Raw genomic sequence first — 19,421 nt, forward strand, 5'->3', positions numbered from 1 at the left:
GACAATACTGTGCTGGGCCTAAGCTTAGCTCTCAACCACAAATCCTTCGAACAGACAGGAACAGGACTAGTGAAACATGCAGTGCTGGATGTGAGTGGAGCTGCAGTCAGAGTAACACATTAACATGGAAATGCTGAGAGAGCGTCCTGTCGTTTACAGCCAAATGCGGAGCTCAAACAGGCTAAAGGCCCAGGCAAGAGAGGCATAGCAGTGGTAGCCTCAACCTCAGACTCTCCATCTCTACTGCATGTAGAAAGGGTAGGTACAGTCTGAAATCAAAAATCCTGAAATCTGAAAAAAGCTTATTTTAGTCGGCGTTGATCCTCTGAACGACCACCAGAACCGTTTCTGGTTGGAACTGCTAACCTCTTCCCATAGTACTGTATGGTTAACCTCATCAGGCTCATAGCACTGTAAGGTCCACTTCAGGCCCACAATACTGTAAAATTATCAGTCTGACAGGTGATTAATTGTGTACAGTGATTCTCAGAAACCCCGACATGGTACATCCAGGTAAGTACCTGTATATGAAGAGATCCTTGGCAAGCCATTTGGTGCCGATGATCTTGAAGATGACCTCATAGGTCTCCAGAGCCTTAAGGTGCACACCGCTGGGCAGAGCGGGGTGGAGGCATTGTGCAAGACGCTTGCAGATGATCAGCCTCTTTGGCAGGAGGGAGTACTTCAGATTACTCTGCAGGGCCTGAGAGAGAGAAGCAGGGTGAGAGGAAGTGACATGGAGGAGGAGGAATAGAAATAAGACTTAGACATTTTTGTGTTGTCTTTATTCTACATTATCAACTTAAAGATGAATTAATTAAAATGTTAATGGGACCATTCAGACTATTTCACCAACAATCTTGGACAAACCAACGTACCACACAAATGGCATGTACAAAACATTAAACTTACAAACTGCACACATCATTCACCATTCATTTTATACTACAGAGAGAGAGCAGCTACAATAAGAGAGGAAGTGAAAGCAAGGGTTCGTAGAAGACGGAATTAGAGATATTTATTACAGACACTCTTTATATCAGCAGATGCCTGAGAGACAACTGGTAGCAGCACTTAAACTGAGCCCATGGTGACTACTCCTGTTGTTCACCGTCTGACTTCTGCTTAATCTTTCTTTGGTCACGGGTTTAGCATTAACACTATATGGCAGGTGAGAGAGCTTTGCATGCTGAAGTCACAGTCCAGTTTAGGATTAGTAGAAGTGAGAATTAGGTCTCTAGCAAAGTTCCCCATCCACTTCTCCCCACTGACTAACCACGAGACTATCAGGACAGTACATTTTCATGCACACAATATACCAGATAATGGTATTTATCCTGCTTACAGTCAAATTTCAATGCTGCTGAATCCATCATGAAATATGGTAGCTAGTGATACTCCTGCACACATGGTCATTGGATGATCCAGATAAGGACATAAAGGACAATTTTAATACAACATTGAGCACAGCTTTCCCAAATATACTGCCGCTATGGAAGCTGGAGGTCAGACAGCTGCTTAGTGCTCTTACAGCCAGAAGGTCTCAGCAACCTCTAAGCTGCCTGCTCTACTCCACTGACCGCAGTTGTCTCACCAAGCGTCTCAGAGGGAACTTCTTAGTGTGGTGGCAGATAGTGAAATGGGAAGTGTCCTCACATCAGTACAGTACAACAAAAGAAGCTCCAGAAAAAACATTCAGTGCAAAGTTCAGGTTCTCGTTCCGGCCTAGAATGTTATTAACTTCCTGTTACTTTGTATAGTATTTTGAATAGTATGACAATATGGAGGACAGGAAAATAGGAAAATCTGCAAGAGAATAGTCCAGGATCATGAGAAACCCTCCCCCACACCAAAAAACACACAAGCCCACCCACACACATATGTGTGTCTACATGTGTGCTCACACAGGCACGCACACACCACGTGCACACACACACACACACACACACACAGATATGCACCTTGTTCAGCTTGCCCAGAGAGGAGATGAGGTCGGCCCATTCGCTGGAGGACTCAAAGTTTCGGAGAGCTTTCTCGATGACGGCCGAGTAGCTCCGGTATCGGTAGTCATTCAGCAGCTCCTGTTCCTCTGGGTCCATGGTGGCTCACTGCAGTCCCAGCATGCTCAATGTTAGCTCTTGGAGTGCAAACAAGACAAAGGCCATTTAGTCAAGACCCTCAGCTCTACTTTCCTCCTTAATCTATTCATTGGGCAGCACAGTACTGCAGTGGTTAGCACTGTTGACACACAAGAAGGAGGCTCCGGGTTTGAGTCCCGGCCAAATCATCTCTGCATGGAGTTTGCATGTTCTCCCTGTGTTTGTGTGGGTTTTTGCCGGATACTCAGGTTTTCTGCCAGTAGGTATGCTCCTGCCATTGCCCTTGACCAAGGCACTGACCTCAGCACTGGAGTTGGCTCCCGGGCACTGCACTATGGGTGCCCACTACTCCTAAGTAACCAGGATGGGTCAGAGGACAAATTACCTGACAGGGATCAATAAAGTGCATCATCTTATCTAAACCCCCCTCCACCTGTCTGTATAACTCTACCCAGTACCCACAATCTTAAACGCTTCTCAGTTTTTGCTTTTTCTAGACCAATCAGTACTGAAGCTCTCTAATGTATTTTACACATCCAATGAACTCTTCTGAAAGTCTTCACTTCTCCACACATTTGTTCTAAAACTCCTTTATCTGTGTTTTAACCTCAGTTAAAATGTAGTCATTTAGCAGATGCTTTTCACCAGTGTATTTCTCATGGCAAGCAAACTCCATAATTTGCTAGAGATAGAGGTAACAGTTATGATCAGATAAGTATTACTGTCAAGGCACCAAATGCTACTGAATTTCTTTTTTTAGAGGCTTTTACACTTCCACATTCTAAATATCATACCATTCAAAATCTCTCTGCACCTCCACACAATGCTCTCAAATTATTTTACAGTATCTTAATTCCACAATTCCACCAGGAAGCTCCTGAAACTCCTCTCATTTTCACATGCGCGTATCTCAAAGATTGGGAAGTTATGAGCTACGTCAGAGAGCAGAGTGCATGATTTGCTCTTATATTAAGTTTAAGCTCTGCTGCCTCACTAACACTCTCCTCGCATTCCATGTTCCAGCAGGTGAAGGACATGGAGCTGCAAGGGTTCCAGCAGGTCAGTCATGAATGAGGAGCCCTGTTGCTGAGCTGGTCACTGGTCAGTGTTGGGACAAACAATGGGGAAGAGAAACAAGGGAACACACACACACAATGACTTCTTTCACCAGTGTGTCCCTGACCTTTCTGTTGACTGGACAGCACTACTAAGACTGTCAGATTGCAATCCATTGAAAAACAAGCTGGTATTCAGGACACAAAATGCAAACATGATCCTTGTTTTTCCAAAGCTATCCATGTCTCTTAGAAATGTACAAACGCGTCACATATACACAACTGAATATTTTTTTTCAGCAAAATTCCCACACCCCAGAAAAAGAAAAACTAAATTTCACCATTAACATTCCCATAACAGGAAACTGACAACTTAACAGCTTTAATAGCAAATGTGTAGGACAGGAAACAACAAAAGAGCCTGAGGAGCACAGGAGGAAATATGACAAAGCAGATGAAACGCTACATAGAGATCAGTCAATACTGTAGCATTAGCATGACAGCCCTCAGCCTGCCATCCTAAATGTAAAAGCAAAGGCGTTGGTCAGGCCTGCCCTCCTATATGTGAAAGCAAACACAGGCTTTGGTCAGGACCGCGCTTCATGTGGAAAAGTTGTTGCCCTGGAGGTATTACAGGGTATAATGTACCAGCCTATATGAGGACAGGGATGCCTGCTCAGCACAGCTGGTGGGCAAAGGGAGAGTGAAAGGCATGATTCTCTCTTGGGTAATCACACACACACACACACACAGCACATACATGTACACATACACTCACACACATGAATGACTAACACATATGCAGCACATACACATACATATGCACATGCATGCATGTGCACACACACACACAAAAACACACACAACAAAATACAATATAATATAACTCAAATTATGTTAATGGAATCACAGACAGAATGCTTCAGTTCTTCAGCTTCTGTGTTGTACCCCATGCAGAAATTTCACTATTTCCACTTTGTTATACCTCACACATATTGGTTAATGAAGAATATTAATGTGCATATAAATGCAATCCTTTATAATACAAATTTACACACATACAAATGTATCATATTTGGGCTACAGCAAGACGTGTGCATGACACTATTAACTGGTAACAAAATGCCCATCGGAACGTCCTGTGTTTTGGCTTTGAGCCCACGCCAGACATAAACCCATCTGTCAGCACAGTCCCCCGACCCCACCGACTCTCGCTGCTCCTGCAGCACGAGCAGGAGCGAACAAGCCAGTCTGAGCAGCACAGCGGCTTGCTTTCCATTGCAAATCAGCAGGGCTCCGTCGAAAGACACCAGCACCCCATGCACGCATACACACGAACATACACATCCAAGTGCACACGCACACACAAACGTGCACACTCGTGTTCACAAGCAGAGCAGGGCCCGTAATGGGTTGGCTGGTGCGGGAGAGCAAAACAAACAGACCGTAGCAGAGAATCTTTGGAGGCATAACCTCACATGGTGTTCGGGCCAGTGCAGACAAAGCCAGCGGAAAATGGGAACCAGTCACAGCTGCAACCAAAAACCAGCAAAGATAGAGTAACTACCTTTTTTGATAAACAAATGCCATTGGGATATTGTGGTCAGAAAACCTGTGGTGGGACCACAACAGTGTTGGTTTGAATTCCAGTGTGCAGGGTTCCTTGAATGGGCCATACAAACTCTGAGTATGTAGTCTAAAACACAGGCTTTCTAAATGACCTGGACAATTGCTCTCATTTGCCTCAGAAAAAGCATGCAGCCAGGTAAATGTATGTTTATTTTAATTAGCTAAAGTGCTGCAAGTTGCTGTGCTTAAAAGTGTTTTCAAAGAAAATCAATAATGGAACGTAATGGTACTGCTGGATGTGGACTAATTTGAAAACTACTCATTAGCAACCTTACAGTGATCTTATATTTTCATAGAACTGAGAAAGTATAAGTTGGGATAGTCTTTTGCACATTAATTTAGTCCCCAACCATGATCTCAATAGCTCTGAGCAACATGCAAGGGCATTCCACCAAAAATCTGCATCCAGAACTGAACCACGTTTGAATCCTTCCTCTACTCTCAGAAAAGGTTAGAAGAAATCTGGACTTGACCTGAAAATCAGCAGCAGAGCTTAATGAAACTGGATATTGTTTCTGACAATCAGCATGAGAATCCTCGCTGCTGCTCAGCTCCAGGGTCAGAGGTCAAGCTGGGTGGGAGATTATGTGAGTGCTTGCCTGCCACAGTCAGAAGCAACCATGCCACTGAACTCCTTGTGTCTTAATTCCCAGAAATGCAATTAGAAGTAGGTTTACCATACACAATCCCAAAACAACAGCCCATCCATAAAGTAAGAACTTAATGTATTTTGGGCTGATGCACAGCACTACTGATATTGTATTGCAAAAGGTAATAGAAAATGAATTACTTATTCATGGGAACAGTAAGATATGCACACCACATCATAGTGAGAGCACAAAGAACACATCCTCTTTTGTGTGCTATTTTTGCAATGCAAGTGAATGCAGTCATTCAAATTAACATGACAAAACCAACTAAACCCACAGACACCACATAGATTTACAGATACTGTCTCTAGAATACAACTACCAGCAGTTTTAAAAAAATTAAACAAAAAATGGTTGGGAAAATAGTTATTAATTTATTTGTTCGACCAGCTACCAATCCTGTCTGTTGACATCTATTCTGGTAACTAATTACACAGGATGTCGAAAAGTGAAACTTGCAGCTGCTGTGGGACAGGAGAATGGTATGTCAGTACCTGAGATGTAACTGCTACAGTATGCTTTAGCCTTTTGTTTGACCTGCATGATATAAAAGACCGCACTGTAGATAAGGGCTGCACCTAAGACTGTGTACTTACTGGGTGGGAAGTCTTAGCTCTGTCCATAACTTCAATTGCCAGACAACCTGATGTGGCAAAGTATATTTCAGGAAGACATAATGCTGGAGTTTGGCAGGGGGGTTGAGAAGTACTGAGGAAGTGAGATGTAAAAAAGCAGGTGTTCCATGAGAACACATTGATTATTTTTTGTGCAGGAGACTAGGCTTAGGCCTAAGTCTGGGAGACGCACTTTGGTGAGACTTGAACAGTCTGCATTCCTTCTGCTATGAGAAGTCTTTTTTACTGACTGGTGTGAAATACAGGGGTTGTAATTGAATGAAAATACACTGCGGGTGCTTCCACAACCAAGCTCAGCACAAAGTTAAGCAAAGCCAGCATCTTTCTCTTTTTGAAAAAATAATGCTTCATAGACGCTTGTCCTGGCAACTGAAAATAATGTTGCAGCACAACTTTCACTAAAGAAATACAGTGAGCTGTCAAAGGCAGACCAAAGAATTCGCAGTATTTGTGTGCACAGTCATTTCATCTCAGATCTCAGGGCATTATGTAATCTCATCATTGATGTTAAACCCCAAGACATATGCCTGCAGACATGTGCAGACAGACACACACACATCTAATCAGGTTTATTTGCAGCACGTTGTGTGCTATCAGCAAAGATTAAGCCCACCGACATCATCTGGCTCAGGGCTTCCAGAGCTTTAACACAACACTCATCTTGGTATGACGTCATCGTCTCCGCCTCTAAAGTTGTTCTATCACTCTGTCACTCAAGGTCTCTTCACTGATCAAAATATTCAAACTACAGTTTAACACAAAAGTAAACCTGAAACTACACTCGAGACTGGGAGCCCAATAACCCCCTCCCCCATTCGCAAGACCACTGCCATGACTACAGTAGAAGGAACTACACTGGAACATGACAGTGTGGATTTTACAGTTTAGTACACAGCTGAGGAAATTGATTTTATTCAGCAGATTGCTGATTATATATGGTTGGGCGTTGCGTCTTATATTTGCCATGCACATATTCGTACCGCATGCACAGAAAACTATGCATCTATGGCCTGGCCAGGCTATAGATGCATATATATATATATATATATACTTTAACGTTGTATTACATATTCATCGGTGTTACCCCCCTTGGGTGAGCGGTCCAGTGGTCGTATGGGCCACTATGGCAAGCCATTTTAGCTTTAATTAAACACAAATTCAATTCTAACTAGTTGTAACTAATTATAATGTGCATTTCTGATATCAGAAATTAGATTTTAACTATTTAAAATGCATATTATTGATATCGTAAATTAAATTTTAACTAGTTAAAATGCCAATTCTTGATATCGGAAATTGTATTTTAACTAGTGAGATTTAAAACGTTTTTCTCATTCATTTCAATGGGAGTTGGAATTTTACCTAGTTATCATGCATTCAATTTTTTTGATATCAATAATTACATTTAAATTCTTGATATCAAAAATTGTATTTATGACATCAAGTATTGGTATTTGACCTAGTTAAAATTTTATTTCAGTTATCAACAATTTCCATTTGAACTAGTTAAAATTGAATTCATGATATCAGATATTGGTATTTTAACTAGGTCAAATTCCAACTCCCATTGAACTTTTTAAATCTCACTAATTAAAATAGAATTTCCGATATCAAGAATTGGCATTTTAACTAGTTAAAATTGAATTACTGATATCAATAATATGCATTTTAACTAGTTAAAATCGAATTTATGATATTAGAAATACACATAGTTACAACTGAATTTCTGATATCCAGAATTTGCATTCTAACTAGTTAGAATTGAATTTGTGATATCCTCCAGAAATGAATTAAAGCTAGAACGGCTTGCCATAGGGCCACCGACTAGCTCAAAATTATGGTGCGTTTGTTACGCGCTATCATTCGATTTAAAAACCTCATCACTTGTTGATGCCAGTTTCCGTTCAGAGCTGAAAATGATCGTGATTAATAATGACGTAAAATTTTATCTATCCGTTGAGTAGGCTATCTGGATTAGGCAACATACGTATAGCCTATTAAAATACTACAAAATGCTACAAGACATCAGTATGCACCCGGGAAGCGGTATGGTTATTTTATACATTGTGTTCACAATATACTGTGTTTGCACTCACAGTGAAACCATTTACATAAACGCTGTTTATTTACGTGTCGATTAAAAATTCCAATAATTAAGCGGAAGCGTCTATTGTCGTGCGGCTGTGTCTCACTTGGGGGAAAGATCTTGGAAGAACACGAAACAGGCGACGAAATGGGATAAGCAAATGACTCACCTACTGCAACACGAGCTGTTTTGGTGCGATCTTTTCTTTCCACTGACAATCAACTGTTTTCTGTTCACAAAATGAAAATCTGTACCAGTGCCGTATAAAAATTAAACTAAGAGAGATCTTTTACCGCTAGTGATGGTGTAAACGTGGGGCGTGCAAAAACTAAAAATAAATAACGTGACCGAGTTATATACATCCCTTTTCTGCTGTCGGATGAGCTGCTTGATGGCTGGAATTCTGAACTCAGCTGATTCCGCACTGCAAATACTTCCTGGTGAGAGAGGCGCGGACGAGGCAATGGGTGGGGAGATGAATGATTGGGAGGTGGTCGAGAAGTTGCCGTTTGTAATTTTCTTTGAATGGGATGTCTCCATCCATTCACATTCATTGCGACGTACGCAGGTTCAAGCGTAATAGCGGGGTTAAAACACGACCCCCGTCCCTTCTGCACTGCGCTGTTTCATAAACGTGGCAAAAAAGCCAAGTGGCTATGTCTGCGTTGTTCTACCCGTGTGTTGGTACGTTCCAGGATCTGCGCTGTTTACAAACCTCTCACTTGCCTGTCACATATGTAAGCCAGCCTCCCCTCCCTCTGCTGCAAGAAGATAGATCCTGGTATGGGCCTATTATTAAAAACATGATACGTTATATGAGTTGGCAGTTTTACTGTACTGCATGCGGTATTCTCTATCGTTGGTGGAGGCTTTCAAAGAAGGAACGATAATGAAATAATGGTAGCTCTGGAGTGTAACGTGTAGGCTATGTATATGCCCAATTAGGACGAAGTCGAAGTGATTTGAAACAACGTATGTACCCGACTCCGTTAGTGATATTCAGTACAACTACATTTCATAGTTTCCGTAATTTGTACATTTTTCATTATGGACAGGATGATTAGTGTTGTGTGACACATTGCATGTTTATTTTGAGGATCGTAGAATCTGGAAAAGGAAAATTCAAACAAACCCAGGGGGAAAGGTGGATCAGATTATTCGACCTGAGTTTACCAATACAAACCAGCCTCCTCCATTTATTTCACTTATGTGTGTAGACATCACCAACCTATTCCTCCTCATAATTGCTGGTAAATAACTTTAATTAAGAAAGAAATGAAGAATAAATATAAGAAAGACATAAAAGCCACATATTAGACATTTAAATTTTTTATAGTTTCACTTTAGATACAATTTGGGGAAAACATATAGAAGACAAATTTGAAAAAGTACATAATTATTATCATTATTCCAAAATGTAACCTTATACATACCTCCAATGTTACTGTATGTTATAACTCCAACCACACACAAGCACGCACAAGCCCTTGGCCACAAATGTGACATATTTGTAAAAGATTAAATCCAGAAAAATTAAATGCTTTCTGTTAAATAATATTGGGGTCAATGTGTTTGAATGCACTGGTAGGCATGCAACTTCAATCACACCATTTCATACAAGGCAGCCATATATGACAAAATTGATTCATCTTATTTTTGTAGATGGGTGGACTATTAGCCTTCACAGCACTTGATCGTAGGGGCTCCCTTGAGGCAGTGAGCTCAAACTTACAGTGCCTTGCAAAAACATTCAGACCCTTGTACAGTTTTCATATTTTAATTTAGAAACTAATATTTGTTGTTAATACAATATACTCCACACATGTGCAAATTACGTGAAAAGAGATACTTAAAATTTAATAAAAGCACAGATTAAAAGGCAATGATAAGGAGAAAGGTGTAAAAAATATCCAAATGTCTGGACATCCCGGTGGGCACTGTTGCCTCAATAATTAGAGTGGAAGTCACATCTTACCACCTGACCAAGCATATGCCATCTCTATGGTGACTGAGCAAAAGTGAAACTGGTGAAGGAAGCCAAAAGTGAGGCCAACAATTACCAGAGCAGAGTTCAATGGGTGACAATGAAGAAAATGTGTATCACTTTCCAAAATCATGAGCACTACACAAACCTGTGCATTAATTCAGGTGGCAAGAAAGTAGACATTATTTTAAAAACCCATCTCAAAGCTGCCTTGAGTTTAAAAAAACAAAAAAAAAACATTGGATGGACGTGGGAAAAGCTGTGCCTTCTGATGGCACTAAAATCAAGGTTTTTGGTAAAAATGCAATGTATTAAGTCTGGATCAAATCTAACGTTGCACATGTTCCACTTAATTCCATTCCAACAGTGCAGCATGTTGGAGGCAGAATCATAAATATGTGGATGTGCAAGCGTATCTTTGCCAGGGACTTGAATTGGAATCAGTCTGAAAATTTGAACTTTGCACTACACAAGCAATGTCCCAGAGACTTGGGAGAGCTGGAGCAAATATGCCAAGAAAAATCTCCCCCTTCAATTGTAATAGTTTATGTATTTTCATCATAAGTTGAGAGCAATATGAGCTTTTTTGCATGTGATATAGGAGAACCTTATTTCTTGAGCAACCTAAGGAATCTCTCATTTTTCTCATTGTAACATATTTCAAGCACATTGGTTGTAAATGAAGTCTCTCCCTTTCATTAAAAAAATCTTTTTCTTCCCGTGTCTTTTTGCCTGTAACAAGCATTAACACAGTCGTAATAACGACACTATTAATAACATAGTTAAGGATCAAAATGTGTTAATGGAGTCCCTCTTCCTAAACAGTTAACCCAATTATAATCGGGTCAATGACAAATAAGGTTTTCAGCATGAAAAAAAATAAACATACACTACAATGCATTTAAAACCTATTTTTAAGTTCACGTGAATGTTTTTGCTAGATGGATGTGTTTACTCTCCTAAAAAGGTCAGTTGGTGTAACCATGCCTATTTTTATGTTAATACATTTTATATGCATTTCCAACCACTGTAATCAGCAAACTATCTGAGTTTGGAAAGGCTTAAATACATGTAACTTAATTTTTATTTATTATAATTTTTTTTGGGTATGGTACATTTTTAGCCATTCACTAAGTAATGCTATTTTGTCTGATCGTCAACAATAATTTCCTGTGGGGAGAGACAAACTTGTCACAAAACTTGCAAAAGCTATTTATATCCCTTGTAAACAAGCTTTTTTTAATGTTTTGATGTAGCATTGCAATAGCATTGTGAATTAATAAATATAAAACTTAAAACATTGGTTACCCCACATGACTGTGACGGTTACCCCAACTGATATTATAGTTAAATCCAGATATCATGGCCTGATATTTATTTAGAATTGAATCACATGTGTTCTGCTGGTAATGTAAGAATAATATAGTAAGAACACTTAGACATTTCTGAACTTAAATCTTCTGCAGTGGCATACTGGCAGGCAGATTTAGAAGGCATGCATACATAACACAACCAAGTCTAATGTCTAAACACTACCGATAATTTAAAAATCAATAGCCATTGTTCCATGAAGGATATTCAAGCAATCATGACAATCAGAATAAAATATTTAATTATAGATTTTTTATATAAAACACAACCAATACTGCATTCAACATTCAACCAATACTTTTTTTTGGCATCTGACAGCTGGCTTATTGGCTGACCAACAATCTTCCCCTCCGTCTTCTGTCTTTGGTAACTATAAAGAAAACCAGCTGATTATTCCACAGACAGAGGTCAGAGTACGACAAATCTACAAAAAACAAAACGTAAGTGGGCAAGGCCCCAGGAGGTTGAGCGCCAATCAGTGTGAAAAGTTAATCAGTTCTTCCTTGCCCCATGACAAACCTTTCCTGAAAGTTTGTGGTGTTACGAAAATCCACTCGGAAGTTATGCACCTTTTTGTGATGTGCCACGCCCACTGCCACGCCCCCTTTTGGCCAATCGTGCTGACAAGTTAATCAGCTCTTCCCTGCCCCATGACCAAGCTTTCCACGACGTTATTTGATTCAGTTCGGAAGTTATGTGCCTTTTTGTGATAGGCCACGCCCCCTTGCGGTACCTCCTCTTACAAAGGTATAATGGATAGTATATGAATTGTGACTTTTTTTCTTTCCTTAATAAAATAAACCATGAACACATTACCTTGCTCTTCTTTTTGTAAGGTACTCCTCTCTTGATTTGGGATCACTGTTAATGTGAGCCCTATGCTGTGCTACCTTCTCTTTACTTGACAAAGGCATCTGTAAAAATGCATAAAATTGCATTAAAATAGATTTATTTAATATATGCTTTATATAAAGTAAATACAATTTAATTAACATTATAAAAAACATCAAATATTATGTCTTTGGTCAGCTGGTGTAACCTGTTGTCAATGTTGTGTAACTGGAAATTATGGTTACACCAATTGGTGTTTTATGGTTACACCAACTAATTTCCCATCCTTAAAATTTAACAGGCATGTTTTAGGCCACCTATATTAACTGATGACCTTGACATCAAGTCTATACTATCACGGTTTACTATAAATATAACATTTTAAAACAATATTTTATTTTCAGTTTTCCAGGGGTCATACCATTTGACACATAAATGTTTCCCCCATCAAACCAGTACTCAAAAAGGTCTAATTATTCAATATTTATGAGAGACTTACTAACCTTTCTGCATGTCAAATGAGTCCTTGGGGGTCTTCTTTGTGATGTCAAACGCCGTCACATGGGTTCCTCAATGTCACATGATTTAAAATGGCTTCTTTATATAGGTTACACCAACTGATATTGGGTGAAATCCATTTTTGGGACAAAAGTGTTTTAAGTAATGGAATAATTTGAAAATATAACTACAGTACCTCATCTTTTTATATCATTTTTATATCATAACCCATATGAAATTAAGCCAAAATATTTAATAGTTCATAGTTTTCCTGTAGTTTTAAATATTTTTATAGCATTTTTGTTTTTTGAATTTAGGTTTGGACAGGTTACACCGACTGACATTTAGCACTTAAAAATGCCAACATCAATAGATGGGTGTTTCTGCAACTATGGTCACTTTTGACTCTCCCAAATTAAAAAATCAACCTCTATGAATTTTAATTTTAACCATCAGAGTCTGAGGTATTGCAGTAAAGACTGGGTCAAACTGATTTTCATGTTTCAAAAATAGTAAGGCCTAAAGCTGATGCGGCATGAACATTAATACTAATACTCTAACACAAACCCATGACACCAACAGCATCTCACCACAACAATACAAGTCCAAATATTTCTCATTTCAGCCTGAGGAGTAAACTCATTGCAACGTTGAGGGTTTTGGTAAACATACAGGTAACTAATTAAAACGAGAGCAGAGTTCCTTAATATTTGCAATGTAATATACAAGTCACATTGTCTCTACCGCGACACCTAAAACTGCTGCGGTAAAGACGTGTTGCGGAAATGACATTTTTGCTAATATTGCAGATAAATGGCAGCTAGCAAGGTCTGCTACGTTAGCTTTGACTTTTACCATCTAATATACATGAATTCAACAGTAATATTAATTTATTTTTAAAATGCAGTTCAAAATACACAATTACTAAGCTGTATGATAAGGACACACAATAAATACTTCAGAAGAAAAGATGATCTTTACCTTGTTTTTCTTGATCTTGAGGGTCACCTAGTGTGGGTGGCCCAACTGTCATCCATGTGCTCACTTGCTAACTTCTGTTTCCATAGAAACCAGATTTGTTTGGCTTTAAAAAAAACTTTTATATGGCATTTGTTCAGTGTCACGGTAAGGACTCAGAAGTGTGGGACAGGCGCATTTAGATGAAAATCATATAAATGATCAGTAAACAAAAAAAATCATTTTAATATGGTGTAAAGTCATATTTGTAAGAAACAATTTCATTTGAAATGTCATATTGTAATTTAATTAGCTCATTTTACATCTCAACATTGAGACCAAAGTTGTGTGACATGAACAAAAGTGGTCTTTGCACCCATCTAATGGTCATAAATTTGATTAAATCACATTTAGTAATTATTTTTATGTCAAGATGTGTAATAACACTGTGTATATATTTATCAAGCATCATATGAGAAATTTTAACAGATATCCAAAATTTCACTGCTGGGACTTGCCCGTAGTTGTCCGTAGTTGCAGAAACACCCATGTGTAATTAAATAGAGGAGATAGAGAAGAGTCATTTCATATAATATCAGCATACATTTATTGTTTATTAATGAAAATATTTTGATTTGTACACAAAAAACACATTACGTCACTGAGCCAATCATTAAATTGTAATAAACAGTATTAGATTATCACTTCACTTTGTGAAGGTCATATGCTCACCACACCTGCACCTGCTTCTCAGACACAAACTGTCCCTGTGGCTCTGTCGCACCAACTGGCAGCAAGGCCAGGTAGACAGGAGTGACAGCGCCCTCATCAGGGGATTTGGCGGCATTGGGACCTGCCATGTCGGTTCTCACCCAGCCTGGGCAGCAGGCATTAAGGAGGATCTGGTCCCCGGCCCTCTCCTCCCTAAGCCTGCGGGCCTGGATCCTGGACAGCACCGTAACGCCAATTTTGGACACCCCATAGGCCGTGTTTGGCCAGCCTTTATGGGTGTGTTCACCTTTCTGGGCCTCCTGCACAAACTTCTCCATCAGCATCACCAGCTCTTCCTCTGTGATGTCATTGCTGCGGAACCTTGCCTGGAGTTCTGGGCTGCAACTCTTCAGAGCAATGGAGCTCATTCCACTCGAAACATTAACTACTCTCCCTGCACACAGAGACACACCCATACTCATTATACCCAGTCACAAGATCACAACTTATAATTTGTCACCAGAAACTCTAATAATGGTTGCCTGTCTGCACACTTTACCTCCTGGTTTTATGATAGGGAGGAACTCGTTGCACAAATCTCTGGTGTCAAGGAAGTTTGTTCTCAGAGTGACCTCAGCTTGGATTCCAAAAGGTGTGGAATCATTAACTGGGGGAGGATAGAATGCTGCTATATTAGTCAGGCATAAACACAGCTATAAAATGTCTTACAAACAAATGAAATAAACTAGCAGCGTCGCGTCTGGAGTTTTAGAATACCAAACCCGTTAACTAGGTTGCAGCCTGCACAATGCCAATGGAGTGCATCATTTGTACCTTTGAACGCAATACCGGCGTTGTTAACGAGTACATCGAGGCCGCCGTATTTCTCCTTGAAGAAATCTCGGGCATGGCGCACGCTCGCCAGATCGGAGATATCGAGCTGATGAAAGAATGGGTTTAAGCCTTCAGTTTTCAGGTTCTCTACTGCCGCAGTACCCCGGTCAACATCCCGGGCACTGAGGTATACATCGCCGGGAAACTCCTTACATAATGCGCGCACCACTGCAAAGCCAATGCCTTTGTTGGAACCAGTGACAAGTGCAACTTTATTTGTTGACATATCTGTGGAAAAAAGAACACAATATGTTTTCAGAGCCAAATAACCTAGTTTTTATGTTATAATCGAATGAGGATCAGTACGATCTGTTATGTAGCACCCGGTCGGGCACACCTACTAACAATCTGGCCAAGTTACATATTTTGAGTGAAACTAACATTAAGTACTGGCCGCTAACATTATAGCGTCAGTGCACAGAAAACGAATATGAACATGAAATTAAAATTTTAATCCTCATTGATAGAAAGTTAGCTTCTTACCTGTAGATATCCTTTTCTGTAAACTGAAGGAACTAGTTCAACAACAACGTCGACACTGTCACAACCTAATAATATTTCATTTCAAACTGTGTCGTCAATAAAAAAAAATCAACTTATATAGCGAAGCACCCGGAAGTAAGCCTGTACTGCGCATGTGTGCCGCGTGTGCACAAAATTTGGGGCTCCTCACAGAAGTCAAGGAGGGATATCAGACATTTGAAGGGAAAATACGGGGGCATGAGGAAACTGAATTTACTATTCTCACGTTTCTTCTTAAATATGTTTCTTTTTTCGATAAATTTGAGTAAATAAATTTCACTGCTTACAATGGCATGCTTACTTTGTTGTAAAAATTGGACATGATTGAAATCAATTAAATATTCCCCTTCACGCTGTATTCCTAGTTTTTTTTAACAGAGAAGGGACTGGGAGGAAGTGCTATTCAACGAATAAATATGCCTTAATAGCTTACAACTACACAGTTCAACATAGCTCAGGGATAGACCACTTGACTTTCCATAGGAAATGTCTGTAAGAAAATGCAGAAAGACCTGAGAAAAATAGAATTATTTAAAAGTGGTATCTGACTATGGGATCATTTTTTTAAATTAAATGAGTGAGTTAATTTTTCTAAATTAAATGAGTGAGTATGCCTTTATAATAAACATAAAATACTCATTTTCACAACAACATTATTATATTTAATTATTTTTTTATTTAATACTAACAGATTTTGTATCAAAATGGCTTTTCCAAGACTACTTGTATTTCATAATGTCCAAATATAATTTTCAAGCTCCCTCCTTGTTTCATTTCAGAGTAACACCTCATTTCACTATGACAATCACAATTTTATTTCATAATTATTTTTATTTCATGTTGTAGTGGCACAAGTGGGGCTAAACTTGTTCAGTGATGGGCTAATCCTTTTCTATTGATTACTTTGCCTGGATCTGACAGTAACTTTCTGAGTTCCATTCCAGTCACTCAGTATGTGCCGGTGAAGGTACTTCCCAGGGCATGACAAGTTTCTCTGCCATATTAAATCCACAGGGATTTGATTCTTCATCAAATGTCTTTCAGAACATAACTAACATTGGCTATACTTGCAAATTTGATTTCAATTAGTAACTAATCACCTAGTTTTACCTATAATATCTCTATTAAGCCATTAGGCTAAGGGGTAACACATTCACTGGTATCATGTATACTGTTGACATGAGGTGACATCAACAATTAAAACAGTGCATTCATTTCCAGGTATTGAAAGATCCTCCAACTAGTGCTGGGATAGAGAAGGGAAAGGCCACAGCTGCAACCTGGCCATGGTTCGAAGCAGTAGATGATTATTTGGCAAGGAGGTCTTAACATGGAGCCTTGGTCAGGCTCTTGAAATGGTGTGATAATTCTGATTGGCTGGCAAGTACAGAGGTAGCCCCCATCTCCAAATAATAAAAATAACCAGGTGGAGGGTATAGAGCTCTTGTGTAGATGGTGCTTTTTCTTTATATCCTGGCATGATGAACTGAGCCAAGATGTCCAATAAACACACTCAGGAACATCCGCCTGTAGTCAGATACAGCATGGAGGATGATGGAGTAATATAGCTTTCTGTTGGAGCAGCAGGGCCCATCAGCTGGTCCTGGGCTCTTAATTCTGATATGACATGCATCAATGGCACCAGCTGACCCCTGAAAGGTATCATGGTTTCCCAGGTGGGAAAACCCATCCCCAGCAGCCTTCATCTCTTCCTCTGTTGGAAATGTAATCAGCTGAGCCTTATGATGCCACGGTGCCTCCATGATGGTTCTGATGGACCCGAAAACTTTGGTTTTTGGGATACTGAAGACTCAGCAGACAACACTGTATGAAGGCCCATGTACCAGCCAGAACCGAAACATGAGGATTTTTATAGCCTGTCCCCAACCATGGTCACTGTCTTCATGGAGAAGTCTTATTAAAGTATTTAGTGTTCCTTTTTGAGATAAAAGTTTCTCGTGGTGTCCTGCTCAACATGAAAGTAAGTCTCAAGAACAGGAACAGTCTGGTTCAGGATGGTATAACACCTAAGACTTTGTATGCCACCACAACAAGAGATTGAGCATGTTATTGTGCTGTACTCTTTAGCTGGAAATAAAAATAAAGGCCAGTGGCATAGGTTTGATATTTATGATTTGAAATCTGGGCGACCGCAAGCTAATAGAGTCTGCTGGTTTTTGTTTTAACCTTAATATCAGCAACCATTTCACACCCAAGAAACCAGGTGAAGCGAGTTAACTGCATAATCCACTGGTTTAATTGATCAATTAAGTGCCGAGAAACAACAAATGGGGAACACCCCATGATTCTCAGGAGGGGCGAGTTGGGCCCTAATTCAGGCCGATTATCCTGCTGTGTATGCCAAGCAAAAGGTACAGATACTCAAATCTGGCCGTCTAATCGAGCTAAATTTCTGATCATTCCGTGACATTAATTGATCAATTAACTATCGGGGAGAAAAAAAAAACCAGCAGTACTATGGACCCCGAGTATTTCTGTGATAAGGGTTTGGGCCAACGCTGCCTGAACGCTGCCTGCCCAAGTTGGCACTATGCATTTTGGCAGGCAGCATTCTCCTGGCATTTGCCAAACCCAGATTAGTCCATCAGAGTGCCAGATAGTGAAGCGTGAGTCATTACACCAGAGAACGCATTTCCACTGCTCCAGAGTCCAATGGCAGCGTACTGTACACCACTCCAGCCAATGCTCGGCATTGCACATTGCACATGGTGCTTTTAGGCTTCTGTGCAGCTACTCGGCAACCCACTTCATTAAGCTCCTGTCAAACAGGTCTTGTGCTGACGTTGCTCCCAGAGGCAGTTTGGAACTTGGTAGTAAGTGCTGCAACCAAGGACAGATAATTTTTACGCGCTATGCACTTCAGCACTCGGTGAACCTGTTCTGTGAGCTTGTGTGGCCTACCACTTCGCGGCAGAGTTGTTGTTACTCCTAGACAGTTCCACTTCACAATAACAGCACTTATAGTGGACCGCGACAGCTCTAGTAGGGCAGAAATTTGACAAACTGACTTGTTAGAAAGGTAGCATACCTTGGCAATACCACGTTGAAAGTCTCAGAGCTCTTCAGTATGATCCATTCTATTGCCAATGTTTGTCTATGGAGATTGCATGGCTGTATGCTTGATTTTATGTGCCTGTTAGCAATGGGTGTGGCTGAAGTAGCTGAGCCCACTAATTAGAAGGGGTGTCCACATACTTTTGGCCATGTAGTGTAATATGCAGTTGTAGCAGCTTGCTAAGACAGCTAAGTATAAAGCTACGCTGAAGTCGTGTACTGTCATTTATAATATTGATAGCTATTGGATGTATTTACTGTACATTCTTTAGTCACATTACAGTATATGCCATATGAACACTACCATCAACATATTTACATTAATATTTTACATTTGAAATAGGTTTTTGGGTTTTATATAGTAATTTAGGCAATTATTTTGATGTAAAATGTTATGACAGAGATGATCTTCATGCCTGCTCCA

At 39.9% G+C, this 19,421-nt stretch overlaps 2 protein-coding genes across 3 annotated transcripts in view; both read right to left on the reverse strand.

Annotated features, from left to right (window-relative positions):
* The window catches only part of dop1b (DOP1 leucine zipper like protein B), a 50,983-nt gene extending 42,216 nt beyond the window's left edge, over nucleotides 1-8,767 (reverse strand). Inside the window, exons 1-4 of one of the 2 annotated variants that reach the window (XM_064327668.1) lie at nucleotides 8,324-8,767; nucleotides 4,600-4,686; nucleotides 1,962-2,137; nucleotides 522-703 (exon numbers count right to left, since the gene is read on the reverse strand). In XM_064327668.1, coding sequence (XP_064183738.1) covers nucleotides 522-703; nucleotides 1,962-2,099 — 320 coding nt within the window. In that variant the 5' untranslated portion in view covers nucleotides 2,100-2,137; nucleotides 4,600-4,686; nucleotides 8,324-8,767. The remainder of the gene's footprint in view (nucleotides 1-521; nucleotides 704-1,961; nucleotides 2,138-4,599; nucleotides 4,687-8,323) is intronic. The other variant, XM_064327667.1, reaches the window with a different exon arrangement.
* Nucleotides 8,768-14,378: 5,611 nt separating this feature from the next.
* cbr1 (carbonyl reductase 1) lies at nucleotides 14,379-16,044 on the reverse strand. Its single transcript, XM_064327669.1, has 4 exons — nucleotides 15,884-16,044; nucleotides 15,341-15,628; nucleotides 15,066-15,173; nucleotides 14,379-14,960 (listed from the first exon to the last, which is right to left on the reverse strand). Exons 2-4 carry the CDS (start codon nucleotides 15,624-15,626, stop codon nucleotides 14,524-14,526), a joined length of 831 nt encoding a protein of 276 aa, XP_064183739.1. The 5' UTR covers nucleotides 15,627-15,628; nucleotides 15,884-16,044; the 3' UTR covers nucleotides 14,379-14,523.
* Between the last annotated feature and the right edge of the window lie 3,377 nt (nucleotides 16,045-19,421).

This window comes from Anguilla rostrata, chromosome 3 (genome assembly GCF_018555375.3).
Source record: "Anguilla rostrata isolate EN2019 chromosome 3, ASM1855537v3, whole genome shotgun sequence".
NCBI lineage: Eukaryota > Metazoa > Chordata > Actinopteri > Anguilliformes > Anguillidae > Anguilla > Anguilla rostrata.